We start from the raw sequence: 27,528 nt of genomic DNA on the forward strand, positions 1-27,528 counted from the left end.
TGAAAATGGTTCTAATTCAGCTCCTAATTCACTTTTGAAATAGGAACCTGCACCATGAATAACAAAGAGTAGTTGTTGTCAGGTAGAATGAAAGATGGGTCTGAAATGGGGGCTTGAGGGTTAAGCTTGGGTTCTCACCCAAAGGTGGGTTTAAAAAAAATATTCAGTGTTGGTCTGATAATTTTCTCACCAAAGGAAATGAAGGAACTCCATTGCAAGGAGTGAAAATTCTCTCTTTTCCTCTCAAACAGAAAAGTTAAACAACTATTCAGAGCCCACTGGATGGGGATCTTCCCACGGGTTTGAAGAGGCCAAAATGCAAGCACATAGCCTTTTTCAATTAGTTTTATACTACAATCAAATCATAATATCTTTGTATTTAGCCTGGATGAAGCTAACATTTCATTGATTAAAATAGATACAGATCTCAATGAGGAACAAGCTAAATTATTAAAAAAGAGCTTAAGGGTACTTTTTAACAAGTGCAAGGTACTATATGCACAACAATGCATTTTATGTATATTGCTTTTTAATGCAAGGCCTGAAGCCTTAGGAAAAAAAAATAGAAAGATTTTTTATTTTTTATTTTTTTTTAATGTAATGCATCGTAAATGCAGAGCTGGATTTGTATGGTAATTCAGTTGAGCAGTATTGTATTAGGAAAAACTAGATGAAGTAATCAATCTCAACAGTAACAACTTTAAAAATATTTTCAGACCTTCCTTTGTTACTTTTAAATGATTTGAGAAATAAATCCTAACATGAGAGAGGAAAAAAAAATCAACGACATTCAGTATTCAAACCCACCTCACCTGCTTAGTGATTCACATTTTAATCTGGCAGTTCGTCACAGTAGCTAATGCAATTTTAACACCGTTTCTGTTTTCCATTTGAAAACTGAAAGCATTGCTGTATTTGATTCTCGAGCTATACGACTTTAGATAATCACTCTGACTAGTAACTTATCCGCCTATTAAAAAAAAAGTCTTCTCCAGCACAGTTAATTGAAGATCAACTTCTTAATGCCTCCTGTTCTTCTCCCTGTCTGGGAGCTTGCTGCTCTGTCTTAGTAACAGAGTTCTCCTTAAAAGACCACAGGAGTTATATTTATTTGACTTATGACTAGGAAACAAAGACACACAGATATTAAGTGATGTGTCTGGGATGACAAGGAAAGATTTTAACAAAGGTAAGAAAGAAACCTTTTCTGTATTGTAACCACAATATTATAATTTCTCTTTCAATACTGCATCACCTGATGGCAGGTATTTTAGTGTGCACAGTAAGTCAGGTGTATGTTTATGTACACAAATACCTGTGATCCCACGAGCTCAAAATCAATGGTATCTGCAGGCATAAATACATGTACGCTCCCAAGCGAGCACTCTCTTAAGCCTGTAACAACAACATTCAAACCACTTGAAACTTCCAGTTAAGTTTCTTCAGTTTTTCTTCCTAGCCAATTTCCATCACCTTCTTCTGCCCATTTTCTTCCAATTTTGAAGCGAGTGTTATTTTCCCTAACTTATGGTGGCACAAATACAATTTCTTTTTTTACCTGCCCCTGTGCAGATAGCTTCTCAGTGAAGCAAAGGTTTCTTTTTCTCATCATGTGTCTTGTTACTGACTACAGAAATGCATGAAAATGGTAAAAGAAAAACAAACGAAACCAAACCATAAAAACTACCTCAGTACTCAAATGACAGTCAAATATATGTTTTTTGGAGGGTTTTTGGAAATAGCAGAAGGTACATCTGTATGTCTGAATCCTGTACTATCTACTGGGCATCTGTGGTATTTCAATGATCCTGAGGTCAACCATTGAAATGATTCCTTTAATATCAGCCATGAAAATGGTGTGATTCATAAATGCCTTGGAATTTTGAAATGAAAAGCACTGGGTGAAAAATAAAGAAGTTTAAATGATTTCCAATTTTTATCTCACCAAAGGTTTTAGGATGTCAAGATGTTCTCTACTTCAATAGATACATCAAGACCCACAGTCTAAATCTGCCTGCAGAGTAAGAGAGAAAACAAAATGCTTCTCCCAAAGAAATCTTCAATTTATTAACTACAATCTCATATTGATTATCACCAGGGACTGTGTTGCTAGGATCTCAGTAAGGACAAAAATGCAGTCTGCATATATATATATATATATATATTTTTTTTTTCCCTGATGTGCATGCGGTTAGACAGATGTGCCCTTTCATTCAGACTCAAGGGAGGGAAGGTTGCATGTGTTTCCCATAAAAAATTTTGGCACCTCTAAGGGACCTGTGCTCAGAGATGGTAGAAAAACATCTTCCTGAAATGCTCAACTAGTGTGTAGTGCTCAGATGAGACTGATCACCAGAACTGATATCTGGAGGGAATTAATCTCCAGATCAGGTTATGAAAGACTTTAGATTGTCTTCCTCTGAAGCACGACTCTCAGATTACCTGGATGTTTCACTTAATCAATCTAGGTGGACAGATAATAGCACTCAGCTCTAAGCCACAGCATTCAGCTCTGTTTCATCTGCCCATGCCACACAACATTGTAATCCCTTAAACCTAAGTGATTCAGCTCTCATGTGAAAAATGCTTTGGGATTGACATAGGAATGATTATCCATTTGAAATTAGTTTCCCTGGGTACTATCCATTAACAGGTACAATTTTCTAGGCAGTCCAGAGAAGATGAGTAGAGAAAACTTCAGAAAATGTAACAGAAGTTAATTCCTAGGTTCAGTCTTTGTGCATGGAGAAGAGTGAAAGGACACAGAAATTTGTGCATTACATATCTTTAACTTCATTACCTTTATATAGCTAACAAATGCTTAGAATAATTCATTGGCTTTAGTGGTATTTTGCATACTGAGAAGAGGCTTGTTTGGCTTTCATGAAACTCAACAAAGAAAAAACAAACTACTTTCACAGTGATGGAAAGAAGGAAGAAAACACTGCCAACAATACACGTGACTCAGTAAATCAAGGGCATCCATTGCCTGATTTACCACATACTCCTGGGCAATTGCTAGCATTATTCTACTGGAATCAATAATTCTGCAACTCGCTAAGGCTTGAATAATGAAGAGGTGAATCCAGCCCTTTACTGTCAACTTAATTATCCAAACAAACTAGGCATTTGGCAAGAAAGGATATTTCTATTGCTCCATAAAGACAAATTATGAAGGAATAAACAGGAACATGAAGCTAACATTGCTAGACTGAATAAAATATTGACATAAATCCTGAAAGTTTACCTTGCAATGTGCAATACGATAATTAAACTAAGAAAAGAAAGCTAAGCTCTTCTTTATGCCCAATGAATAATATGAGGATCTGAAAAGACACTGAATTTTCATGTAACAAGGCTATCTAAATCCATTTACTTCCAGAAGTATTAACCACCTGTGAACACAATGGAAAGTATTTAAACTAATTTTGAGTTTTAAAATGCTCTTTTCAATTCCATGCCAATTATTTTGCAAATAAAGGAAAAAAAATATATATATATATTTGTCACAGGGAATCATATGGCATAAACAAAAAGAACCTGGGAAGGGACAGGTCTATACATTAGCTGAGGCTTAAAGAATTAATCTTCACAGGCAAAAGGCAGCATACTCAACATATTAAAAAACAGCACACAATAATTAAGTGATGAAATTGCAGCAACTCAAGATTCAGCACTGTATTAATTCCTAAGTCAATGAATGAAGACAGTATAGGTTTTAAAATTTCTTTCATTCATTTTTTTTTTCTCCTTTATATGCCTATTTCTTCTGTGCATTCATATGTCCTAAAATAATTATTTTGATTTACACTTTTGTTTTCTGACTTTAAAAGCCTGAAATGCATCTTCTGGTATAGATGTCAGGGAAAGTAATTATCTTTGTGTTATATTTAAGTATTACAAAAAGCCTGGTTGGGAAGAAAGGAAGATTGACAACACACTGCCTTTATTAAATTATTTGCCTGCTCCCTGCAGAATGACTGGAATACCTGAAAGCACATACAATTTCCAAGTGTACAGTCTACTCTTTTGTGAGATTACCCATTATAAACAGACATAATTAATCTTGAATAGATATATAAAATACATATACATACATATAAAATCAGAGTTTTATATCCAGCTCTTTTTTTTTGCTGTTCTGACAGAGAAATACTGTCAAGTAACTAACTAGTGCATGATCAACCCAGAAAAGCATGACCAACCTAGAAGAGCTTAGGGCACCTTCCTCTGGTTTCTTAGCATAAAGACTTCTCCATGGGGTCACACCAGGGTCTGTGCAGCCCCCATGTACATCATCAGAAATCTAGAAAAAAGCAGAGTGACAATTCTGGCATTTCCACTAAAATACCTTCCCACTGCCTGGCAATTTTTTCACTGATTTTCCATGCCAGAGATTGGATCTACATGGTGGACCTTCCTTGCTTGAATTTGTTCAGTCCTTTTCTGAATTCTTTACACTTTTGTACACAATATTCTGTGCCAATGAACTCGAGTTTTATTATGTCCTTAGTGAAAAAAAAATGTTGCTTCTGTATATCTAGATTCTTTATATATCTGCTGCTTGATCCAGGATTCTGGCACAATTACAGAGGAAAAAAAAAAAAAAAAGAAAAAAAAAAAAGCAGGAGATAAAATTGCAGGTAAGCAAGATATTAGAGCCAGTGACTTTCACTGTCTTTCCTATTTTCTACAGCAATTAACCATTATCAATACCTAAATGCTAATGCCATAAATAACTTCATTATCCTACTATATGGGAAAAATCTGTTCACTTCAGTGGATATCTTTATGAGATTCTCCTCTGCGTTTCACATGGACATGATGACAGCCTCAACATCATACCCACATGGTTTCGAGCCAGCGTACTAGATCTCCATTGTGCATTTCAAAATTTGAATTCCATCAAATACCATACAGCCAAGATTGAGGCTTTAACCTTGGTTTACATAGGGCTAGGCTTTGTCTGGTCTAAGACACTACAGTAGAATGGCAAAAACAGTAAGGGGAAACAACGGAGGAGACAGGAATGTCATTTATATATTAACACATAAAAAAAGCATATGGAAACTGCATTTAAGGCATAAAGGGCGTGTAAAAGAAGTTGATATGACCAGATGGCTAAGGAGCAAGGAGAGATCAATTCCAGGAACTGCAAGGGGAATAACAAACAGAAAAAGAGAATAAAGATTATAAAGCTCATACTGAATAAGGCAAATCTAAGGGGAATTTAACAGGAAAACTACAGACGTAGTTATGAAAAAGAAAAAATAAATAAATGTAAAAGCAAGTCAGCAGAGGTTTGAATTGAGCCAGAAATATGATTTCTCACCTGGGGAGAGACTTCAGTTTTATGGTCTTGGCATTAACAGTTTTAGAAGCTGAAATATTAAGAAAGATCTCCTATAAATATAGTAGTAGAATCCGGGAGAGCAGAAGGCAGAGACTGGCCAGAGAAGAAGGACGGGTCAAGGAGTAAGTTATATATTTAAGACCTTCAGAGATGGGTTCAGGGCTTGGCTTCCTCAGACACCAAATAAAGCATTTCCATTTTTGGTGTCTTCATTTCCTGCTAATAAAACTAAGATAAAAATATTTCTTTCCTTTCTGTCTCATTTATGAAGACAGATGGCTCTTAAGGACTGACTGGCAGATACTGATATGGTTCTAGTTCTGGCAATGAGGTCCTGATCTAGCTACAGACACAGCTGCAAGTCCCAGTAAAACAAATATTAGGGTGTACAGTACTGGAGATGAAGTTTTAAACAATTAAACATTAAAAAATATGTATTTGCTGTTAAATAAGTATAACACTCAAATTACTGAATTATGTACAAGATTTACTCGTTGATTTGGATTTATTCACCTTCTTGTCAGCCAGTTCCAGAAATATAACCTTTAGCAAAACCACACAAGGGCTTCACAAGGTGAGAAGGAAATGCTAATTGGTTTTATCCTTTTGTGAAACAATCCATCCAAAGTTAATTAGAATAGGTTTGCTTTTTCTTTGCAAAAGTAATCCATAAGAAAGACTGAAAGGCAGAGCAAACTGCGTCTTGCACAAAGGTGGTAGGATTTAAGTGATTTTGAGCTGTGCTCCTAGAACTCAGTTGCCTTCAGGCATCTATCTGGTCTTTCTCAGTAAATGGCATAATTAGGGCCTGAGTGTAAACCCCAGTGGTGAAGCCTGATAAGAAATTAATCTTCTGGGCACCACGTGGGACAAGAGAGATGTGCCAAAAGGTCCAATTAGCAAAGGTTTCCCGTCCTAGGCTGTGCCACAGCATCGCTCAGCACTGATAAACAGCTGCAGGATTTGCTTCCGAGGTGCCTCAGTTCAGCCGTGCACAAGTCCCACACACATCACAAGGGCAAACAGCTCAGTGCAAGCAAAGGGCACCACCTGCACCTTGTACCCACTGTGCAAATGGCACAAACACAGCTTTGTGAGCCAAACACAGCCACTTCTTCATACACACAGTGGGACATGAAAATCCTACAGAAATAGGATTTGGGTTTAGGGGTTTCAGCTGCACTGGGTATAAACTAAGGCATTTCTTACTGAATTTAGGAATACTAGTGAGGGCACTTGTCATTAAGATCTACTCATAGGCCTCTTGAACCTGCTGACGGAGGCCAAGCAAGCAGAATACAGGTCAAATCCATGCCACCCCAATTTTAGGCTGAGGCAGCCCAAGACCTACCAGCAGTATGGAACCCAAAAAAGTTACAGCAAGCTCAGTCCCCCACAGCCACGTATGAGAAAGTGAGAAGAAGATCCTGTGTGATTTCCCATCATCTGTACAGGAGAGAGGAGAAAGTTCCTGGCTGTTGGAAAAGTACCACAGAGCTGCAAAGAGTGATCAGAACATTCTCTGCAAGCCAGAGACCCTTTCTTTTTTGGGAGGAAAACACTTTCTTAAAAGCCAAAGGAATGCTGAGGCCCATCATCCATGGACCCAACAAACTTCCCTATAGGGATAATTAAGAGCAAAACTCGGTTTCAAGAGGGATGCAGGACATGGAAACTACTCCTGAGGAATCTGACTGGAGCTGCCAGAGCAAGCAATTGTAGGATGACTACAACAATGGCAGGAGTTAATAAGGATTAAAATTGTTTTATTAAGCAGGTTCACCAGAATTTACTTATTGCTAAACCTGATTAGTCGGAGACTGTCTCCATGTTCTTACTCAGTTGCTGCCTGCTGCCTGCTGAATAGACGGAGGGATGCTGGAGAGATTATTTCTAAGCCCTTCCCCCTTCCCTCTCCCCTCCTCTTTCAGGACCACACTGACAGTCCCAAGGGAAACAGAGGAGAGACAGGGAGAGGGCAGGATCCTGCAGCTCTCACTCAGCATATTTCACCAGGAAGCCCCACGAGTCCAGGAGAGGAGCTGCCACTTAGGACGCTGTCTCCTTTGCAAAGGATCTATTAGTACAACATACATTATACCAACACATACAAATATTTTCCCCTTTCAGGGAAGAAGCAGAGAAAGAGAAAAGAGACTTTGATCTCCAGAGTGCTACAGTGATTTTTTTATGTAATCAATACCATAAAATATCCCCAGGTCTTTCTGCTGGATTGTAACTCAGCCGATCAGTTTATGGCATGTATACTTCACCTGCGGCGAAGGCAGGCAGTGGGCAGCAGCCCGTGGCGCGGTGGTAAGTAACTTTGGGGAAGTTTCCTTGGGATTTTTGTACTTTGCTGACTTGGGGTAATAACTGCCTGTGAATCTTCGGAGATTATGAAAAAAAACAGGGATTTGTTCCTGAAAGGATGAAGGGGGGGAGGTTAGTAATGTGTATTTCAATTGCTTTTCTCCCTGAGTTGATAGAATACTTTGCTTTCTGTCCATGTAACAAAGTTTTCTGTAGGGTGGGCAAACATTCCCTAGATTTTACCAGTGATTTGCAGTGACTGGGTGGATAAGAACACTTGTCATTTAAACAGCACTTTACTCTTAAAGCATTTTACAAACATCTACTAGTTAATGCTCACAGTGCCCCAGAGAGGCAGGCAAAACAGGCGAGTAGTGAAAGGAAGAGGAATTACAATCTGAGCATTCAAGTTAAAGCAATTAAGAACTTCGCATCCAGCTGACGGCAGGTAATTGACCACTCTAATAACTATTAAGCAGCTTAGTTGAGTTAGTGTGTATTTAAGGGTTTATAGCAGCACGAGAGCCATGTGCCACCCACCAGAAAAGGCAGTGATCTAGCAGTGACCATGATGTGTTGGGAGAAGGGACCGATCTGTTCACGTTTGGATTTGCAGGCATCCGACCCTTTGCGATAATTATGAATGAGGCTTTAGCTCTCCTCCGTGTCTGTGTGTTGCCAGACAACCAATGAGGCTGCCAAGGAAATCGCATTCATGGGCTGCAGATTTCAGGAAGAAGCACAGAGGTGACTTTTACTCACACACACACACTCGCTAATTCTGTGGTTTAGGAAAGTAGCCTGAAGCACCCTTTCTCTTGCAATAACTTCTGCTATGTTTTCTCCTTCTTCACCTGTCTTTTGGCTGACAGATAATCCTGGTCTGATGCCATTTCGGATGTCCCAGTGAGAACTCTTAGAGATGCCTATTCTCTCCGGAGGCAGTGACCAAGACTATAGTAACATTAGCTACGCTTCTTGTAATTCCTTGAGCCATTTCTTTCCTGTCTCCGTTGAAACTCCTTCTGTCAAAGGGGTTCATTACCAAAAAGCCAGGAGGATTTACCACCCCGATCAAGTCTCTGCAGTCGATCTAAAGACAGAGATCATGATAAATGTTGGAGGCATCAAGTACCTGCTACCTTGGAGTACTTTAGATGAGTTTCCCCTGACCAGACTGAGCAAACTTAAGCTTTGCAGCAGCTATGAAGAAATTATTCAGCTGTGTGACGATTATGATGAAGACACGCACGAATTCTTCTTTGACAGGAACCCCAATGCTTTTGGGATGATTGTCAGCTTTCTAGCAGCAGGGAAGCTGATGCTCTTAAGAGACACGTGTGCCTTGTCTTTTCAGGAGGAGCTGAGATACTGGGGGATTGAGGAAACCAACCTGGAGAACTGCTGCTTTCGAAAACTATTTCAAAAACTGCAGGAGTTGGCTGAGGTACGGAAAGAAGAGGAGCTCCGGAGGAGTAAAGAAGCTGCTTGTGTTTTGGATGAGAAAACCAAATTCGGACAGTTTATGAACAGACTCAGAGATATGGTAGAAAATCCCCAGTCAGGACTCCCAGGCAAAGTCTTTGCTTGTCTCTCCATCCTCTTTGTGGCCACCACAGCTATAAGCCTTTGTGTTAGTACAATGCCAGATTTAAGAGCTGAAGAAGACAGGGTAAGTAAGTCCTTTATAACTGATCTAAATATAGAATTAGAAGAAATTTGTTTGCTTTGCTAGGTATGCATCATTAAAAAGATGAAACAGATACAGAAAATCCATAGCAATGAGGTTCAAAACTGCCCCAGTAATGAAATGCTCTGCAACAGAAAACACAGTAATAGCTAAAAATCAGTTTCAAAATCACATTCAAGAATAATGTTAACAAAGTACTTCACTAACTGTGAGCTAAAATATATCAAAGTGTTTCTGGACAGAACAGATATTGCAGCTCTATAATACAGCATTGATTTTCCTTCATAAAAAGCATTTGCTAGTGTAAGTTATAAACTGGTTACACTGAGATTCAAACTCACATTGTGGAGTTTTCAACATGCTTTACTCTCATTTATAACCAATCTCTTGTTTGGACACATCAGCAAAAGAAACGTTTTCCTATGACTGATTTACTTTTAAAATCAGCCAGATATCTTCCCTTTTGTTAACCAAGTCAAATCTTGCAAGAGGAAGAAATATTCATTATTTTCTTCCCAGAACAATGTTACATTTCAACAGTTGCATAAAGATTAAAGGATAAGAGATACATGAACAATTTTCACATAAACAAATACTTGATGCTGGGCCTCCAAAAATCATGATTCCATGCTTATAGAACTTTATATTTGCCCACAAATATATGTATGTATTGTAGGAGTGATGCCAAATACTAGCTGAACTGCTAAGCACATATAAAGCCTTTTCAAGTAAATCATGCATAGTAATTCAGTGCAAATAAGTCATGTCTGTATCATACATGAATGATCTTTTCTATAACACTGTTGTATTTCAGCATGATAAATATTTGTTATTCTAATAATAAAATGGAGGAAAGTAAAAATCAGAAGTTATTTCAGATGTAGCAATGTTCAAATTTATCAAATAACCTTGGCTAGTCTGTTTAATGAATCCTTCACTTCATTTGCAAACTATTCTTCCAAAAGTAGTGAGCAAAATCAGATTAAATAAACTCCTCACCCCACTAAGATAAGACACTCCCCAAAGTACTGTATATTAATGAATAAAATCATTTTTACATTGGTAGAACAGCATGGTATATGCAACAATACATATTTATTTTATTTCCCAAGTAGTAATTCAAAGCAGCATAATCATGGTGAGGATGTTATGATATTTGATGTCTTCCAATAAAGCTAAGGACTGTACAGAAGGCTTTAATTCCCTGTTCTATTTAACTCTTTAAATATTAACTTATATTTGCATGGGAAAACTATTACCTTTTAGTGATAAGTCTGGTGCTCTTGCAGCCTTCCACAGCTATTACTTTTGGCAGAAAAAAATGTTACCCTGTTCCAATGTTTCTTCCAAGGAAATATTTTAAATATAGAATATCATTCTTAGAGTTAAATGCAAAAACATTACAAACTCTGCTCTAGGAAGTGCTTCTCACTAACTTTGTTAATGGAAGCAGTCTGATGCATTTAATTTTCATTTTCCAAGCACTGTAGAGAAATCTTTTGTAAATACTTTTTATGAAAAAAAAAAAAAAAAAAAAAAAAAAGGACATAATCAGATCTCAGGTAGATGAAATATGTTATGTGTTTTTGAAAATAATTAACCACATTTTAGAAAGGGAAGGATGTTCAGGTTTGTAGGTATATCTGCTAGCTGAAGTGTAGTTGCTGTCCCTAGACTTTCTATAAAACACTGACAACGTCACTCCTTAGATATTGACATGAATATACTTTAAAAACAAGCAGACTGGACTAAAACAAACTCAAAAGTAGGACTGCTTAATGTGCAGGGGAAAGGATGAAGGATGAACTTGGGCAAAGAAAAAGCCTTGTCCAAATAGTTAGAAACATCACATAATTTATACTTACAACACCAGACTAGTGCTCCTTGTCAGTGTGTCTCAGAAGCATAGAGAAGAGTATTGAAAGTCCTAGGATTTGAACCATTTAACACTATGCCAGTGAAAATATAGTGGAATATGTGGGACAGAATACTCACACCTTGTGGAAAAGCACAGAATATGAGCTGCCAGATATTTCCCATTCCTACATTCTCAGCCTGCAATACTTAAGATTTTATTAAAGAGATTTCTAAAGAGCATCCCAGCTATAACTGAACAAATAACTCACAGAACTTGAAAAAATACTACTTGGTTGTGACCAAGTCACACCCAGGGAAACTGCAACTCTGTACTGAGACTTGGTGCTCAAATTGTTCACTGGCTGACCTCTGAAAATGACCCACAAGATGAGGCCACATTTACCAGCAACCTGGGACAGGCATGCAACACCTGAAATTTTGGCACTGGGGGCTGAACTTAAAGATCACCTGACATCCTTTTGCCCAGAGACAAAAAACAGTCAAACTCCTTCAATCAAGTTTCTGCAGAGCTTGTAATTCCACACCTGACCCTAAAGATGCCCCATTCTGAGGTTTATTCATTTCAGAGGTAAAGATTGACAAAACCTCTATGCATAAACGTGCTGAAGTATTTTAAGGATCCATATTCCAATGTCATTAACACTGGAAATGGAATTTATCCATTCTGAAATACAAATAAAAAAGGCTTTACCTCTGGCGAGTATGTACCACTGTAGGCTCCTTTTTCACATCATCACTGCCACACTAAGAGAGGGAGAAATGGCTGGGTTCCAGCTCAAGGAGAAGAATCAGGTTTAAAAAAATAAATAAATAAAGGAAAAAATAATAATACAAGGTGACTTCCACTTTACTCAGAGGCTTGGCTGATCCCACCCTGCAGGCACACGAAATCACAAAATCACTTGTTCTTTTAGCAGCTGCTAAGCCAGGGCTGGCTTAGGAGGAAGAAGAGCTGCCCAGGCAGGCAGAAGAGCAAAGAGGAGTCCTCACCACCCGAAGGAAAGTGAAAAGTATGGTCTCTGGGAAAGGGATGGCAAGGAGCCAAGGCAGGAGCATCCGCACCAGGGCAGCCCAGTCACCCTGGCAACCCGAGGGGAGGGAAGGAGCCATCCGCATGGGCAGCAGAATGGGGAGGGGGGGCTGGCCTAAAGATAGACATCCAGCAGAAAGCAAAATATAGAGCAAGTTACTAAAATTGACACCACACACATACCCGAGAATAATTCAGACGACATTTAGGAATTTCCTCTTTAGAAATATGAAATAAAACCAGAGATAGATGAGCAAACAATTTGGTAACTATATATCATAAAAATACGTGATGGGAACAGCCTCAGGGAGAGGAGGTCAAAAGTTTGGGAAAACTCTAGAGAGGTAAATTTGTGAGGCTCTAGTGATCTCAAGTTTAAGCCTGATTGTGACGCAGGTGTATAGATGAGTCTATCATACACATTACTAAGGAAAGACAACAAATTAGGCTATCTGCATAAAACAACTGAAATTTCATATACAATATTCATACAGCTTTGCATAGGATATTTTCAGCTATTCCTTATGGAGGGCAAATTGTCTTCAGTAAGGAAGCAAATACAGCATCACTAAAATGTAGTAATCAAAGCACACATGTAAGTAGAGGTAGAAAAGAAAGCATACTTGGCAGCAAGGAAAATAATAGTTTATTATTGACCCAAACAGGTAGAAGCTGTAAGCCTGAGAGAACTACAAAGTTGAATCCTATTTAGGATAAGAAAGCTGAAGCAACAAAATCTACATTTTCCTCAAACAAAGGAATTAAGATGAGTCCGGTAGGGCTCAAGCAAAAGTCCCATCAAAGTCCCCCCAGAAGTCTCAGTCCCACATAAAAATTCAATCAGGATCCAGGGGGTATAACTGAAATAGGCAATGCCCAGCACATCTAATCCAAAGGGAGAAAAAAAATCTTTACACCAGTGAATTATGAAACAAAACCAATGCAGAAGGGCAGGAAGATTATCTACTTTGAAGCACTCTTGGGATTTTTTTTTTTTTTTTGAAGAGATTTCTTTTAATGAGTCCCTAAAATTGGCATCCTCTGGAGAAATGACTCAGCAGAAAAGGTACAGCAAGGACATTTCTTCAGGAAAGGCAAGCAAATTAGGGTCAGGGGAAAAAAAATATTAAAAAAAGAAAAGAAAAAGAAACCCCAGATATTTCCACTCCCTTTCCCTCAGCACTGGTGACAATGACGTCTTTTTCTGCTGATGCAGAAGGCTCCAAAAAGTTACACTTATATGACATCTCAGTTAAAGGAAAAGGAAACATCTATTTTCAGTTCTCCCTCTGTTCTCCAGTGACAAGTGAGTGGTCCGACCTTGTTACTATTCATTTTTATGTCTGCTCTTAAATGATCTTGATAGGCCTGTAATTGCTTTAGGTATTGTATATAAGCTAATGAAAGAGAACCAACATACAAAACAACCAGTATTGCCAGGCCTAATGAGTTTATCTTGAGACTTAGTATATTAATTTGCTGAAGCTCCAGTTCATGAGGTCATTTGATTACATGGGAATCTAAATCATTTTAAAAGACTATGTTTTTGGTCACTGATTATACTGAGAATCCAGAAAACATGAACAAAAGAAGAAAAAACCCACAGAGATATATAATAAACAGAACCATTTCTAAATACATATATATATATTTTTTTCATTCTACATCATTATAAGAATCATAGAGTGAATCCCAGAATGGTTTGGGTTGGAAGGGACCTTAAAGCCCATCTAATTCCACCTCCCTGCCATGGGCAGGGCTCCCTCCCACCAGCCCAGGCTACCCCCAGCCCCATCCAGCTTGGCCTTGGGCCAGGGATGGGGCACCCACAGCTCCTCTGGGCACCTATTCTGGAGGCCCTGACTTAGGTTTTTCAATACTTGATGTTGTTGCTGCTGTCTGTATCACTCTGAAAATGGCCTATTTGGCTTGTAACCTAGAGGAAACTGCCGAGAAACACATTTTCTTTAAAAGCGGCGTTACAGTGGTTTATAGGAGGAAAAGCAATTTATTGGTTTTCCTGTGAAGAGAAAGAAAATCAGACAAGACATTTGTTTCACCAGGGTTACTATCGCCACAGCTAAATGGGGTAATTAAAAAACATCACATTGACTTGCATTTAACCAGTTCAGTATGTGAAGATATGTGTGCAAGAGATATATCCTCAGCATTCAAGCTATTAAATCCATTGTGAAGACATTATAACATTATACTCCAACCCTGCCCATAACCTGCAGATAACATTAAATCTCGCTAGTGCACTTATTGAAAGAAAACTTGAAGGACTTGGGAATGATTGGAGAAGATAATAAGCCATATAGAAAGTGTCACTGAGAGGTGTGCAAACCCAGTCCTACCGCTTGCAGCCTGCAAAGATAAGACTCTCCATCAAAGTGTAATTTGGCCAACTGGTAGAAGCAATAACCTTTGTTAAATAGGATATGAGAGCTGAATTTTGACAGATACCCTTGGCTCCTAACTTTATAGCTTTTAAATAACAGGTTCTAAACACTGATCAAAAAAAAAAAGAATTTTCTAGCTGAATATCCAGGGCAAAATGATTCTTGCTGAACAATAGCTTTTTTTTTCAATGAGTAGTTAAGAGTACTATTAATGAAGTGGGGCACTATTTAGACTATATCTGACCAGCAGGGGTATTTAACAGTAACTCTATGTTCAAATTTATCTTCTAACACAAGTTATATATCACACAAATTATGGCCCAGAACTTGTTCTACTGCAAAGAGATTAATGAAGTTCTGACTTTCAGAAATACTTCAAATGCTCATTTCAAAGTGTAAGACCAAAAAGGCACATGTGTATATGCCTATTTACAAATATATTGGTATATACATATGACTTGAATTTACTTGGAACAAAATAAAGCTGGACACGCTTTGGTTTTATTGCATCTGCCCAAGAATTTTTCTGGCTTTTTATCAGAACACATATTGTGAATACTCATGTGACTAAATTATCTAGTCGTTCAGTACAGCTCTGATTTCTTCTAACCATTTCAATAACAAAATATTCCAACGTTTTAAGATATGAAAATGTGTTTCACTGAGGCACCAAAAAAACATCTACTAGGTGCACTTAGCACAGGTTGAATTAGTTAAATTACAATTGAATAAAGATATAAACATAAGCTGTAAAAAAAAAAAAAACAAAAAAAAAAACAAAAAAAAAAACAGAAAATTGAATGTTGAAATGTTGAAATACTTTGATATATACAAATATACATATTGTTGTACTATGGGACATACCTGTTTTTACATTTTTACAGCTTGCATATCCATACAGCAATGTCAACAGTTTAGACCTCAAAATTGGACCATTATGTTAAGACACTCATTTAACAGTTGCACACTATTAGCAACTGTAGTCCAAGTGCCTACAAACAGCATTGCATATTTCAGCATTAAATATAATATATACAACAACATTGGTGAAGCCTACATTACTTAAGCCCTGCTCTACATAACTGGAGAGGGGCACTGGGGGACAGATGCTGCTGAACATCCCTGTCTCAGCTCACATTCACTGCCACAGAGAGCAATTTTCTTTAGAAGCTCTGGACACTCCATTTCAGTGACTAAATGGATTCTGCATGGTTTTCAGAAGCTGTCTCTGCCAGCACAAGGTCCAATGTTCAGAAGGCACAATTAGACATTATTAGTTTGCCTTATGTTCATCCAGCTTTGGCTGTATCCCAACAGCACTAAGTCTCCCGGATCTGCACGCTATCCTGGGGGGACCCCCAGCTGTTCTAGCTGCTCCGCAACAGGCAGGCAATCAAATGCAACTCTATGTGCTGGCACATGTGCTCCTCCCTGGGAATCGTGCTTTCTTCTCCTTTCTACGCTTTCAAGTTTGCAATAGCCACACTGGGAAAAACCCTGTTCACTTTCCTCACTTGAGTCATCTCAGGGGGTTCAGCACAGAGGATTACCTAATAAATGCTTTCTTTGGAAGATGGGTATTTCCTCCCATGGAGAAGGCACTCTATCTTTGGAAAATGCTATTTGGAATCAATGTATCCTTCAAATTCATAGAAGTAATGCTTCAAGCATTAAAAATAAACAACCACCCAAATTTCTCTGTGCTGTAGAAATTCCTCTTTGAATGTGACAGAAATCTCTGAGGACTCTTCAGCTTACTGCTACAGCCAAAATCAGAATCTGGTATTTTAGTTCTGAAGATGCACGAGCAGATCTAATTGCTAATTTCACTGCAGCTTCAGAGCTACGAACTGCATATGCTGTGCTTACTCCCACAGTGTCAGCTCCTCCTGTCAGCACCAGTATTTTCCCTTAAAACAGATTCAGCCGTATGTGGGGCCCTGCTGTACGCCCTGCAGTACACAGGTACAATAACAAGTACCTCTGCTGCAAAGAGATTACGATGCAGGTGGGATGAAGCAGAGAAGAAACAGTAACAGTACAAAAGAATTGACCAGAAGTAAAACTGGAAATTGAAAGTTTTTCTCCTAAGTCCCAGATAAATACCTGTCATTCTGAGTATTTTTTCTCACAGTTACAAAACGAAGTCTGCTAAATTTCTTACTGGAGAAATTAAGAAAAAGATAATACCTCCACATCTCTCTCTGAATACAAATGTTCTGGGGTCACCAATTGGCTTAGATCAAATTGAAATTCTTCAGAATGATTCTCACAGTGTTTGCAGAATAAGGACCCAAGCTTAAGAGTTAATTGAAATATTTTATTTCAGTTAAATTTCTTCCCCAGAGGGGATGATCTGTGTTGGATACAGAGATAAAAATTTCCCCTTCACTATGTTCTTTGTAATACCCACATTAATATAATCCTACTAGTAGTTTAGTTTCCTCAAATTTACTAGTTAGAGCAATTGTTTTCATAAGTCCAGGTTTCTTTCCCATAAAGCAAAATGAGTGGAAAATCGTTCTGTGATCAGAATACACAGCACTCCTTTAACCAGCTCATCATTCTGTAAATCAGGTTACAGTTCTCCCTCAGCAGGCAGTAAACCTTTTGATTTTATTGCATGGCTCTGTAACCATAAATCCAAGCTTTGAAGTGATCCATAACATGGGGTTTTCAAGTTCTCCCTGACCATCATTTGATTCAGCAGAGCATGGTTTCATTATTCAAATAATTGCAGCAATGCGGTCGCAGTGATTCAGCAGTACCTCCAGCACTGCAGCTGGATCCCACAGCTCCAGGTAGGCAGGGAACGCAGACTGGTACAAGACTTACTAACTGAATTGTCATTTTATGGCCAAAAGAAATTTCTCTCCTGTGTCTGTTCATTTCCTGACACAGAGTGGGATAAGAATACCTGGGAGATGGTTTGGTGTCTTGGTAATACAAAGATCTATGTAAAGGTCTTGGTCTGGTTCCACTTCACCTTAATGACTTTCCAGACTTGTAGACTCACTCTGTAGACCCACTGTCTGAGAGAGAAGAGCTGAAGCTGATTTTTTCACTGCTACATTACCGTGCATTTTTATCCACAGAGGGAATTCTCTGGGGACAAGCTACAGCCCATGATGCAGTGCCCACATATAACCTTGAGAAGTGCAGAAGGCTGGAAAACAGCACTTTGCCCAGGAAATAAGTCAACCTCGGGCTTAGAGAGGATACATGCACAGCTGAATGGGTTTATTTTTTTTAATTTTATTTATTTATTTTTTTTTTTCTGTGGGGGCCAAAAGGCCAACCTGCAGGAGCACCTGGCTACAATAAGACTCCCTGCCAGGTGGTGGGCAGCAGTCAGCCTGAGCAAACAGGCAGTGGGCAGGTCAGTAGCCTCAGTACAGACTGATCCCATCTGCTGTCATTTCTGTGGCCACTGGTCTCCATCTACAATATAGTGTGTGGACCAGAGAGAAGGATCTGAGCAGTAACTGGCTGTATCTGAATGTGCCAAAATAAATTGGGACATGCCAGGGTAAGTTTAGCAGATGTGGACTGTGACCTTGTACCAATCACGGTTCCAGGCATTTCTGGTGTGAAAGATGACTGGCAGCTGGTCCCTCAACTGCAGAGTACTAAGCAGGTCCAGGTCCTGTCTGTCACTGTTTAAAGCTCCAAGAGAAGGCTGAATCAAGAAGAGTCAAGCATATTGCTTTATTGAGTTTCTTCTCTGCTTTGCTTTGTATTTGTTTAGTGTCTTTCTGGGTGACTGAACACCAAAACAGCCTTTACTCAGAAGCAATCAAAACTGCTTCAAGGGTGGATCTAGCTGGGAAGAGGTTTCAGATCCTTTCTGTCCAACACTTATTTGTTTTATGTCGATGAGCCAGCTGGTTTCCGTAAATGCACCCTGCAAATAGCAATGCTTGCATGTAGTGATTGAATCATGATTTCTAACTGGGTTTAAAGACTTTTATCACCTCAGATCCATAAGTAATATTACTTATCCTTCTAAAGTATAAATATCCACTTCAGAAAAACTGGGGTAAATCTTCAGCAGTAGAAAACTAATCAACAGGTCAGATAATGATTCAGAACAGGTTTTCCCTAGCATATTTTAATTATAAAATGCCTCAGAGTGAAACCAAGTAGGTCACAACTAGCCAGTGCAAAGAAGATCCTGAGGACATGAGAACAGCTCCTTGGTGCTCTTATCTAGTTATCTATAAATGAGTTTATAATAATAATTTTTCTCCTTGTCTAGAAAATGTAAACAAGTACATTGCATATGAAAACCAAGGTGGACAGACAAGATATATATTCTGCAAGGGAGATTCTGATTCAGTTTTCCTGGGCATTGCTACAGCTATTGATGCATGTACAGATATTATTTTCACTAGATGAGATTTATATCAGCTGTAAGATGGGATAGTACAGCATAATTCTAAGATCTGGTTTTGTTTATTAACCTAGATGTCATTATGCTTTAATTAATGTTTCCTGGTAAACTAAGAGGGCACTTGGCCAGGAAATTTATCTTATTTATCTTATCTTGTGAGCGGCACATATCCCAAGTTCATTTAGCTTGAATTCACAGTTAGGGAATAAATTTCACTTCTCTAAACTCACTTGTGCAATTAAGTCCTGTGATTTAGATGCATCACATCACTCTAGCCAGTGCTGGCATCAGAGGTGCTGAATTCCTGAACCTCAGATCCTTTCAAAAAATGTACTGCAAGAAAGTTGGAGCAAAGCTTATGAGAATTCAAACATTTTTCCGTAGTAGTAATACTACATTCTAAGCACAGTCCCTGTGTAGATCCAATTTGCTTAAACTTTTGTAAGGAGAGTAGATTAAAAAAAATATATAAATATATAGAATTATTGATTATAAACAGGATATAGACTTGACTAGATGAACCCATGGTTCACCCAGGCTTTAAAACTGCAGTCCCAGTCCTTTGCACCTCACAAGAAAAAAGGGCCAGAGAAAGGCAAAAGGGATGGAATGGCTTCATTAAGGTAGGCAGAATTCCTGAGGACAGGAACAAGCTATGACCTGGACTGTGATAGAAGTCTACAAAATTGTAAATAGCAGGAAATGAATAAATATCAATTGACTATTAAGTGTCCTTTCCAGTATGAGAGCTTAGGGGAATTAGATGGAACCAACAGGAACTTAGTTCAAAGCAAAGAAAGAAGCAAGTCTGCATGCAGTAGGCAGCGGACAAAAAGAATGACCCAACTTTATAGATGAAAAACACAAACACCACCTCCAGCATAGGAAGCTCTGGAGTGGAAAACAGAAGCCGGGAGACTTGTCTTGGGCACCCATGCTTTCTCAGGCTGGTAGAATAGGGCATTGGGCTAACAGGACTCACTGTGACCATTTCTACTTTTTATTATGAGCCCATTGCTTTCATATCTAAAGAGAAGCTAATAAAAGCATCGTAAAATGAGTATTTTTTACTGTAACACTCTAAACGTTCCAATACATAACAGAACCCAGAAAATGAGCCATTACCTTATACAGCAGAAGGAAATAATGAAAAAGAAGTATGAATTGCTCATTATCTCTGGTGGCAGAGAAATTTGAAACAGCCACTTTACTTCTTTGAGGTGGTGTATAGATTTAAGAAATCATTCAATATTTCAAACTATCAGGCTCAGTATACAATTTTTTATATACAAATCATTGTGTCCTTTGTTGCTCAACCAAATGTTCTTTTCATGCATGAGATCAATACCAGGCACACTTTTTATTACATTCACACCATACGTTGTAGACTTCAGCTAGAGACTAGTTCCATAAATCCTGATAAATTCTTGCACTAGTCAGAAGTAAATCTGCAGGAAGTATAAAGAGTCAGATACTCACTCATGGCTAGCTTTGTTCTAACTGTTCTCCCATCAGAGTCAGTGACAGGATGAATTCTGATTGATGTCATGATAGTGTAAAACATCTCAGAGGATTTTGTGGAAAAATCCCACCCAAAACATTTTGTGGTCAGTTATAAATAAAACCTCATATTCCCTCCATGTTCATGATCAATGCTGCATTGGTTTGGTGCTTTTATAAGTTCTACTACACCATGATACTATGGGTATAAAAATACAGTCAGGAGGAGAAAAAAGTCAGTGATAGATTTGACTCAAAGATATAAAAATAAAAGCTTAGAATTCTGCTCTAGTTAATATTGAGGGCAAGAGAGGGAGTTTTTTGTTTTGCTTTGGCAGTCTTTGATCACTAGAATTTCCCAAATGTGTTTGCTTTGTTCCAAAAGAAGAGATATATAGAAGCTGTTTTTCCACAGAAACTCCCTTATTGGACATTTTTGCAAAACACCTCTCATTGATCAGAATATTTGGCTCATAATTGGGCAATTCACTGAAAGTAGCTAACATCTGATAGGAGGTTGGTGACAATAGCAAATCTGAAATCTACCATTGACATAGAGGTGTCTGTATTTTGGTAAGTACTTAATATTTGAAGTCAGTGTGCTATTCTGCCTGCTCTTTGAACAACAATTGTAGGTGGAACATAAAGCACTACGAGGTCTGAAATCCTTAAAAATACCAGGAGAAACAGAAATTGGCCATGGTATTTGGTGTTTCCTTCTTTCCCCTCTTACTACAATATTTGCTGCTTTGAATGGAATATTCAAAAGGACCAAGAATCTTCAAAATGACTGGTGTTAGAGAGGGATAGCTTATATAAAACATGTGACATACATTATACAATAAATACAAATATTCCTAATACATAAAACATTCACATAGAAATTATTTGGATTAAATTTATTTCACCATGTGAAATTTGTGAGCATATGCTTATCCAGGATGTTTTACTCTTTCTAGACACTGCCAGTAGAGAAATAAGCAGAGAGGCAGAGAAGGAGGCCTGGACATCTCTGGCAGACATTGCACAAGGATTGACTAACTAATTGTATAGCAACACTATGGAATGGAGTGAAATGGCCCTGCAGTGGGATGATTGCCCAGTTGTGTTATTTCTAGGGTTCAGCCTAGTCACCTCCATGCACAGCTATGGTGCTGCATGGATAAATCAGTTGCCTCCAAGATAAACAGGGATGTTTTTGCCGCATGCTTTCATCCTGCATAGGCATGTCTGAGGCAAACACGTCCTCTTTCCATCTCTTTAAAAAAAAAAAAAAAAAAGAAAAAAAAAAGAAAAAAAAAAAGAAAAAAAAAGAAAAAAAAAGGAAAAAAAAGAAAAAAAAAAAAAACAGAAAAAAAAACAAGCACAGAATTCACTGCATTAATCAGTGTCAGAGACTGCGATACTGTAACTCTTGATTTCTGCAGAAGTAGAAGCAAAACGGGCTGGTTTGAATCATACACAGACATTTCTGAAGTGTCTTTTGCAAAGTATATAAAAAAGACAAAGTGTGCTAACAGGGGAGAACTCACCATCCTTTATACTCACAATTCTGCACAAAGGAAAAATAAAATGCACAGTTATGTTCTTGAAAAGTTTGGTTTGAAGAATGCTCTTCTGAAAAGTGAAATATGCATTTGGGAAGCTGACTGCACAAATTGCTTTCTCTATGCACAAATAAGTTCCCATGGGGATTACTGAGGCAACCGAGGTTGGAGAGAAGAAAAAAACTCCCAGTCAGTTCTTCCCACACTACTCCTTAACTTATATACTCTGTTCAAAAGACATCCTAGATCGTAACAGTTAAAATTCCCAGCAAACAATTTTTTTCTTGTATTTTCCAAGGAAGGAATAGTAAAAGCTACACAATGATTTGAGAGCAGCATCACCTGTAAATGTATAAATAGCAGATATAGTGGAAATTCAGCCCAGTTAACAAAAAATAAAATAAATCTTGATGGGACCAATGAATAATTCACAGGCCACGTCACTGGAGTGACCACAGGCAGGTCTGTGAAGAGTTCATGCTGTGCTGTACAAATAATTTACAACAGAAAAAACGTGAACACTGCATAACACAATTGCTGATCACAAGCAATCTTATCAAGCCAACTCAGCAACTCTGCAAACATCAATGCACTCTAGGTACTGTCACTGCAATGACTTCAAATAGGGCTATAACCTCATCATCTACACATAACTCTAGCAGAACTGAGTCTTTGTTACCTCTTGAGATATCTATTTTGAAAGAAATTATGATCTCGTTTGTCTACTGTGCAGAAAGAGAAAAAATCCCCAAAGAGTGCTAAATCCCCAGAGAGATGAATTGTTCTGACACTGTGTCAAAAAAAAAAAAAAAAAAAAAAGTACAGGATATATTATGATTTTACTTGTGGAATCTCAGATAACCAAGGATCATAATGTGATAATGATGACAGAACTACAGGCTATTTTTATACAGGTTTATATTTTTTTATATATGTTTATTTATAATATTGTCTTTTGCAAGTTCAGTGCTTGAACAACAAAAAAATATTATGTCTCAAGAATAGCTGTAATTTTATCAAAAAGGACACTCTCAAAACAACATCACATTCAATACAGAGTGTAACTGAACACTGTGAGCAATTTTAATTAATAATAGGGGTATGTGTTTCCCATGGTGTTTTTCATCAAAATTGCTTGTGAAATGTGGCTGACAATGGATAATAGTGTATGAGGAACTGTTCCCATATTCTCTTATTTACCCAATTAATCAGGAGTTAGTTTACATTTTCCTCCTCATTTCACTGCAATAGAGCAAAAGAAATTTAATTTAAGCTCAAAAAAAAAAAAAAAAAAAAAAAGAAAAAGAATAAAAAATAAAATAAGTGTGAATCTGAGGTAGCAAACTAAAGCAATTCCTTTGATAACAAAACCAAGGAAAGAACTGCTCGTAGCATAGGGTCTTAATACTGGGAGAAGATTCTTCAGGGCAAGAAGTTCTGCCTACAGGAGGGTATTTATTTTCCTTTCAACTGTAGTTATAAAACACGTATAAATATAAAAACATGATTTGTATATAGATAACTGAGTGAAGGATCCAGATGACTTACTGAATCTCTCTGAACCACTTTTAATTGCACCAGAGTACCCAACTTTTGCAAACGCACCATGCGTTGAATAGCACCAGAAGTTTGCAGAGACTTTTGAATGTTAATCTTTCTTTTGAAGAGACATTTTTTTGTATAGGTTAATGAACCAGTCAATTTAAATTAATTTGTCTGAGAGCTGAAAGTTGGAATTTACAGGCTGTATGCTCAGAAGGAGTTGAGTTTTTCTCATATTCAGAAAAGAGTTTCATGCATTTGGACTGGAAGAAGCAAAATAATAAAATAAGCAGGCAGTATATCTGTTTATCTAAATATTTCATGTGCTTATTACCTCCTATTCACTCTTGAAAGACAGCTACCATACAACCTGCTAGCTGGGATTTTTATTATTTCTGATATTAGTGACTCAAGAAGGTACGCATGGCTGCCTCTTTAATATTTTTGGATGCTGTCTCACAGACTGTTCTTTTATTTAATTCTCTTTTTGTTTTGCGTCAGGGTGAGTGTTCCCAGAAGTGCTATTACATCTTCGTCATAGAGACCATCTGTGTGGCTTGGTTTTCCCTGGAGTTCTGCCTCCGATTCATACAAGCAAGAAGCAAGTGTCAGTTCTTCAAAGGGCCCCTGAATATAATTGACTTCTTGGCTATTTCACCCTATTATGTTTCCCTCATCTTGGCAGAGGATGACTCAAACGAGGCAGACGACAGGCCAAGCAGCAACACATATCTGGAGAAGGTTGGTTTGGTGCTACGGGTTTTACGTGCCTTGAGGATCTTGTATGTAATGCGCCTTGCCCGGCACTCCTTGGGCTTGCAGACTTTGGGCCTCACAGTTCGGAAATGCACAAGAGAATTTGGCCTGCTTTTACTCTTCTTATGTGTGGCTGTCACTCTCTTTTCTCCTTTGGTCTACCTTGCCGAGAACGAATCGGGCAAGGTGCTTGAATTCACAAGCATACCTGCCTCTTACTGGTGGGCCATCATTTCAATGACCACTGTGGGGTACGGAGATATGGTGCCACGGAGCGTCCCGGGCCAGATGGTAGCTCTGAGCAGCATCCTCAGTGGGATTCTCATCATGTCTTTTCCTGCAACATCAATATTCCACACTTTTTCCCATTCCTACTCAGAGCTGAGGAAGGAACATGAACGATTGCAGTCTCGGGTAAACAGAGCAAAAAATGCCAGTCATTCTGGTGAAAGTGACACCTTCAATGACACAGACAGCTTGATCCTGGAAGAGCCAGCATCACCGATCAAATACATTTACACGGGGAACTAAGCCTTGCTGTAAAACATTCCCAAGAATAGGAATAGAAATACATACGTGTATGTCAACATAATACATAACGCAAAGCAAGAAAATTAGGTTGCAACACTATTTTTCTCTGCCAGGATAGGTATAACAAAGCAGTAGAAGCCAATGCAGCTGGCTCCAACACATCATTACGAAGGCGGAGGTTTTGAGAATGTCAGAAGTCAGAGTTTATTCGGTAATAAATAAATACTCATTCTTCACTAGGACTAACGGTAAGATTCAACTTTGTCTCTGCCAGCTATATATCTTGCTGAAAAACTAATATCGAATGAATAGCAAACAAAACCGCTTCTGTTGGCACAAATAACACTTGTTATTTTATTTGCCTTTGAGTTTCCAATGTTCTTTGCAATTAACACCTTGAGCCAAGCATTAGAAAGGATTTTTTCAGGGCTATGCATCAGTGTTATTTATACAATGCTCATTGGCCAGGCATACAGAAGAAGCCTCAATATAAATCTGAGCTCTGTATCTAAAGCTACTAATAAGCTTATAATAAAAGCATTGTATGTGAAAGCTTTCAAAGTTTGCCTGTAATCAGATGATCAATTTCTAAACAACGAATTGCACTACTGTTGTAAGACACATAGTGTTTGCAAGAGAATTTGCTTGAAATACAGTTGCAGTCTGAAGCATTTCATACTAGACAGAAGTTTTCAAACTTTTTTCATATATTTAAAAAATGAAAAAAAAAAAAAAAAAGGAATAAAACCCCAAACTTATAGAACATATAATTGAGTTTGTGTTTTTATTTTTATTTTTTCTCTTTAGTTGAATGGTGTTGGCTTTTCTAGAAGAAAAATAATTTTAAAAGTTATCAAAAATAAAATGACAGCTCAGAAGTATTCAAATGTATAAATAGCAAAAATGAGAGGAATGATTGCTGGAGGCGGTGGGAGTGATTTCCTAATGCAAATAGAAGATGTCTCTCTTGGTGTACACCAGACTAGCCAGAAAATACAGGCCTATAGAAGTAAAAAAATGCTACTTTTTGAGATATTCTCAATGATATTTTATAATATATTATATTATTTTATAATATAATTTTATAATTCTACCTTTTAGATGCTGTGAATGCAGTTAGTGGAAACCTATGCCAAGTCATGAAAATCGGGTTTGTGCATGCATCTATGTGTACAGGACCTGGTCAGCTCATCGGTCCTCAGCTTATAAGCAGTCCTGGTGGTATCTGCAGAACTTTGACATGCATTTAAGTACTGAGATGAAGCAATTAATTAATTTTTTAATCAGATTTTCAGCTTTCATTATTCCATTTCCTAAATCCTGCCAGGTTCCCTATGACCTTGCAGCAAAGCTGAGCTCAGTGAGATGACCCTTGAGTTCCAGTTTTCAGCAAGCACCGCGCTCAGGCAGGGCATGTCCCCGAAAGCCCAGGGGACACTTCCAGGCATGTGACCAGCCTCCCACATGGACACACAAGCAGTCACCGGCAGAGTTATGCAACTTCGGGCAGGCATTTGGGAGTTTCAGTTTTTCGATGCTATCCTCACTGTGCTTTATAGCTTAAGTAGAGAAAACCACAGTTGTTGGCACAGTTTGCAGCACGTGACTCAAATTAATCTCTTGGGTTTATCTTGCTATTGACCCTCTGATCTAAAGCAGGGAAACTCTAGCAGATTATAGATGGGATGTAGCAACACAATTGGAGCAAGTAGACTCTAGATGACAGGAATTTTTATTTGTCACATAACAGGTGGAATTTCTGCTGTTTTATGCATAAATCCATCTGATAATTTATTTTTATTTATTAACTTTTATTTTTGCCAGTGATTTTCTACCACAGGACTACTCAGGTAGGAAACCAAACAAAACCCAGCCTAGATGAGGACCACGACCTCGACCCCTCCAAGCTCCTAGGCATGTCATGCCAACCGCATTTCTCCTAGGGATTTTGTATTTCTTTAGGATTGTTTCAGCTCCTCAGGAAAAACCATCGCATAGTACCAAAACACCCACTGCAGCACACGTCTATCCCTCTGCTCTGGCAGAGTTGAAGACAGTGCAAGAATGTGCTGAAACTTGGAGTAAAGTTAAAAAAAAAATTAAAAAAAAATCACCAATGTTTAACAGTGAAGTAAATGCTGGTATGTTCGGCAGAATCAGGACCGTACCACACATTTCCATTTCTAACCAAATTTCTTCCTACTGCTAGGTCAGGCCTGCACCAGCTTTCATAGAAAATGTCCTTCATGATTCACTGTGTTATTCGGAAAGGAAAAAAAATATGTGGAGGGGAACATTTAGTTCCCGTATAATTCAACTGAGTAACAAATTCAGAACAAGCAGTTACAATTAGCAGATACTGTCGTTGCCAAGTACATATCATTTCATAACTAGACTTAATTAAAAGAGCAGTTTAGGTGCCTGGCATCCAGCCTCCTCTCTTAGTTCAGAGCCTCTTCCCTGAATCTAAATCCTAGAAGATGCAGGGGACCAGCACCCATTACCCAGTGGGAACCACATTCCTCAGCCCTTATCAAGGCATTACATTCCTTCTTAAACTTCTAACCGAAACTCTGATAAACAAGATATCTGC

At 38.2% G+C, this 27,528-nt stretch overlaps 1 protein-coding gene and 1 long non-coding RNA gene across 3 annotated transcripts in view; one reads left to right on the forward strand and one right to left on the reverse strand.

Annotated features, from left to right (window-relative positions):
- LOC311443353 overlaps positions 1-8,559 on the reverse strand; it is a 48,724-nt gene extending 40,165 nt beyond the window's left edge. The window contains exons 1-2 of the long non-coding RNA XR_014697235.1: positions 8,521-8,559; positions 5,333-5,403 (exon numbers count right to left, since the gene is read on the reverse strand). This is a non-coding gene — a long non-coding RNA (uncharacterized lncRNA). The remainder of the gene's footprint in view (positions 1-5,332; positions 5,404-8,520) is intronic.
- Positions 7,353-25,702, forward strand: KCNG4 (potassium voltage-gated channel modifier subfamily G member 4). Of its 2 annotated transcripts, XM_084533138.1 has the most exons (4): positions 7,353-7,669; positions 8,283-8,413; positions 8,539-9,338; positions 24,150-25,702. In XM_084533138.1, the coding sequence occupies exons 3-4, from the start codon at positions 8,589-8,591 to the stop codon at positions 24,933-24,935; spliced, it is 1,536 nt and encodes a 511-aa protein (XP_084389264.1). In that variant the 5' UTR covers positions 7,353-7,669; positions 8,283-8,413; positions 8,539-8,588; the 3' UTR covers positions 24,936-25,702. The 2 variants fall into 2 exon arrangements, with proteins under 2 accessions (XP_084389264.1, XP_084389263.1); XM_084533137.1 differs by lacking the exon at positions 8,283-8,413.
- The last annotated feature ends 1,826 nt before the right edge of the window (positions 25,703-27,528 follow it).

The sequence above is a fragment of the Aythya ferina genome (assembly GCF_964211825.1).
Source record: "Aythya ferina genome assembly, chromosome: 12".
Taxonomy (NCBI): domain Eukaryota; kingdom Metazoa; phylum Chordata; class Aves; order Anseriformes; family Anatidae; genus Aythya; species Aythya ferina.

Bases quoted from the DNA above. Each gene is read 5' to 3' on its own strand.
- KCNG4 (XM_084533138.1), top strand. From the start codon at position 8,589: ATGCCTATTCTCTCCGGAGGCAGTGACCAAGACTATAGTAACATTAGC. The intron at 9,339-24,149 runs GTAAGTAAGTCC...GTTTTGCGTCAG, and splicing joins TAAGAGCTGAAGAAGACAGG to GGTGAGTGTTCCCAGAAGTG.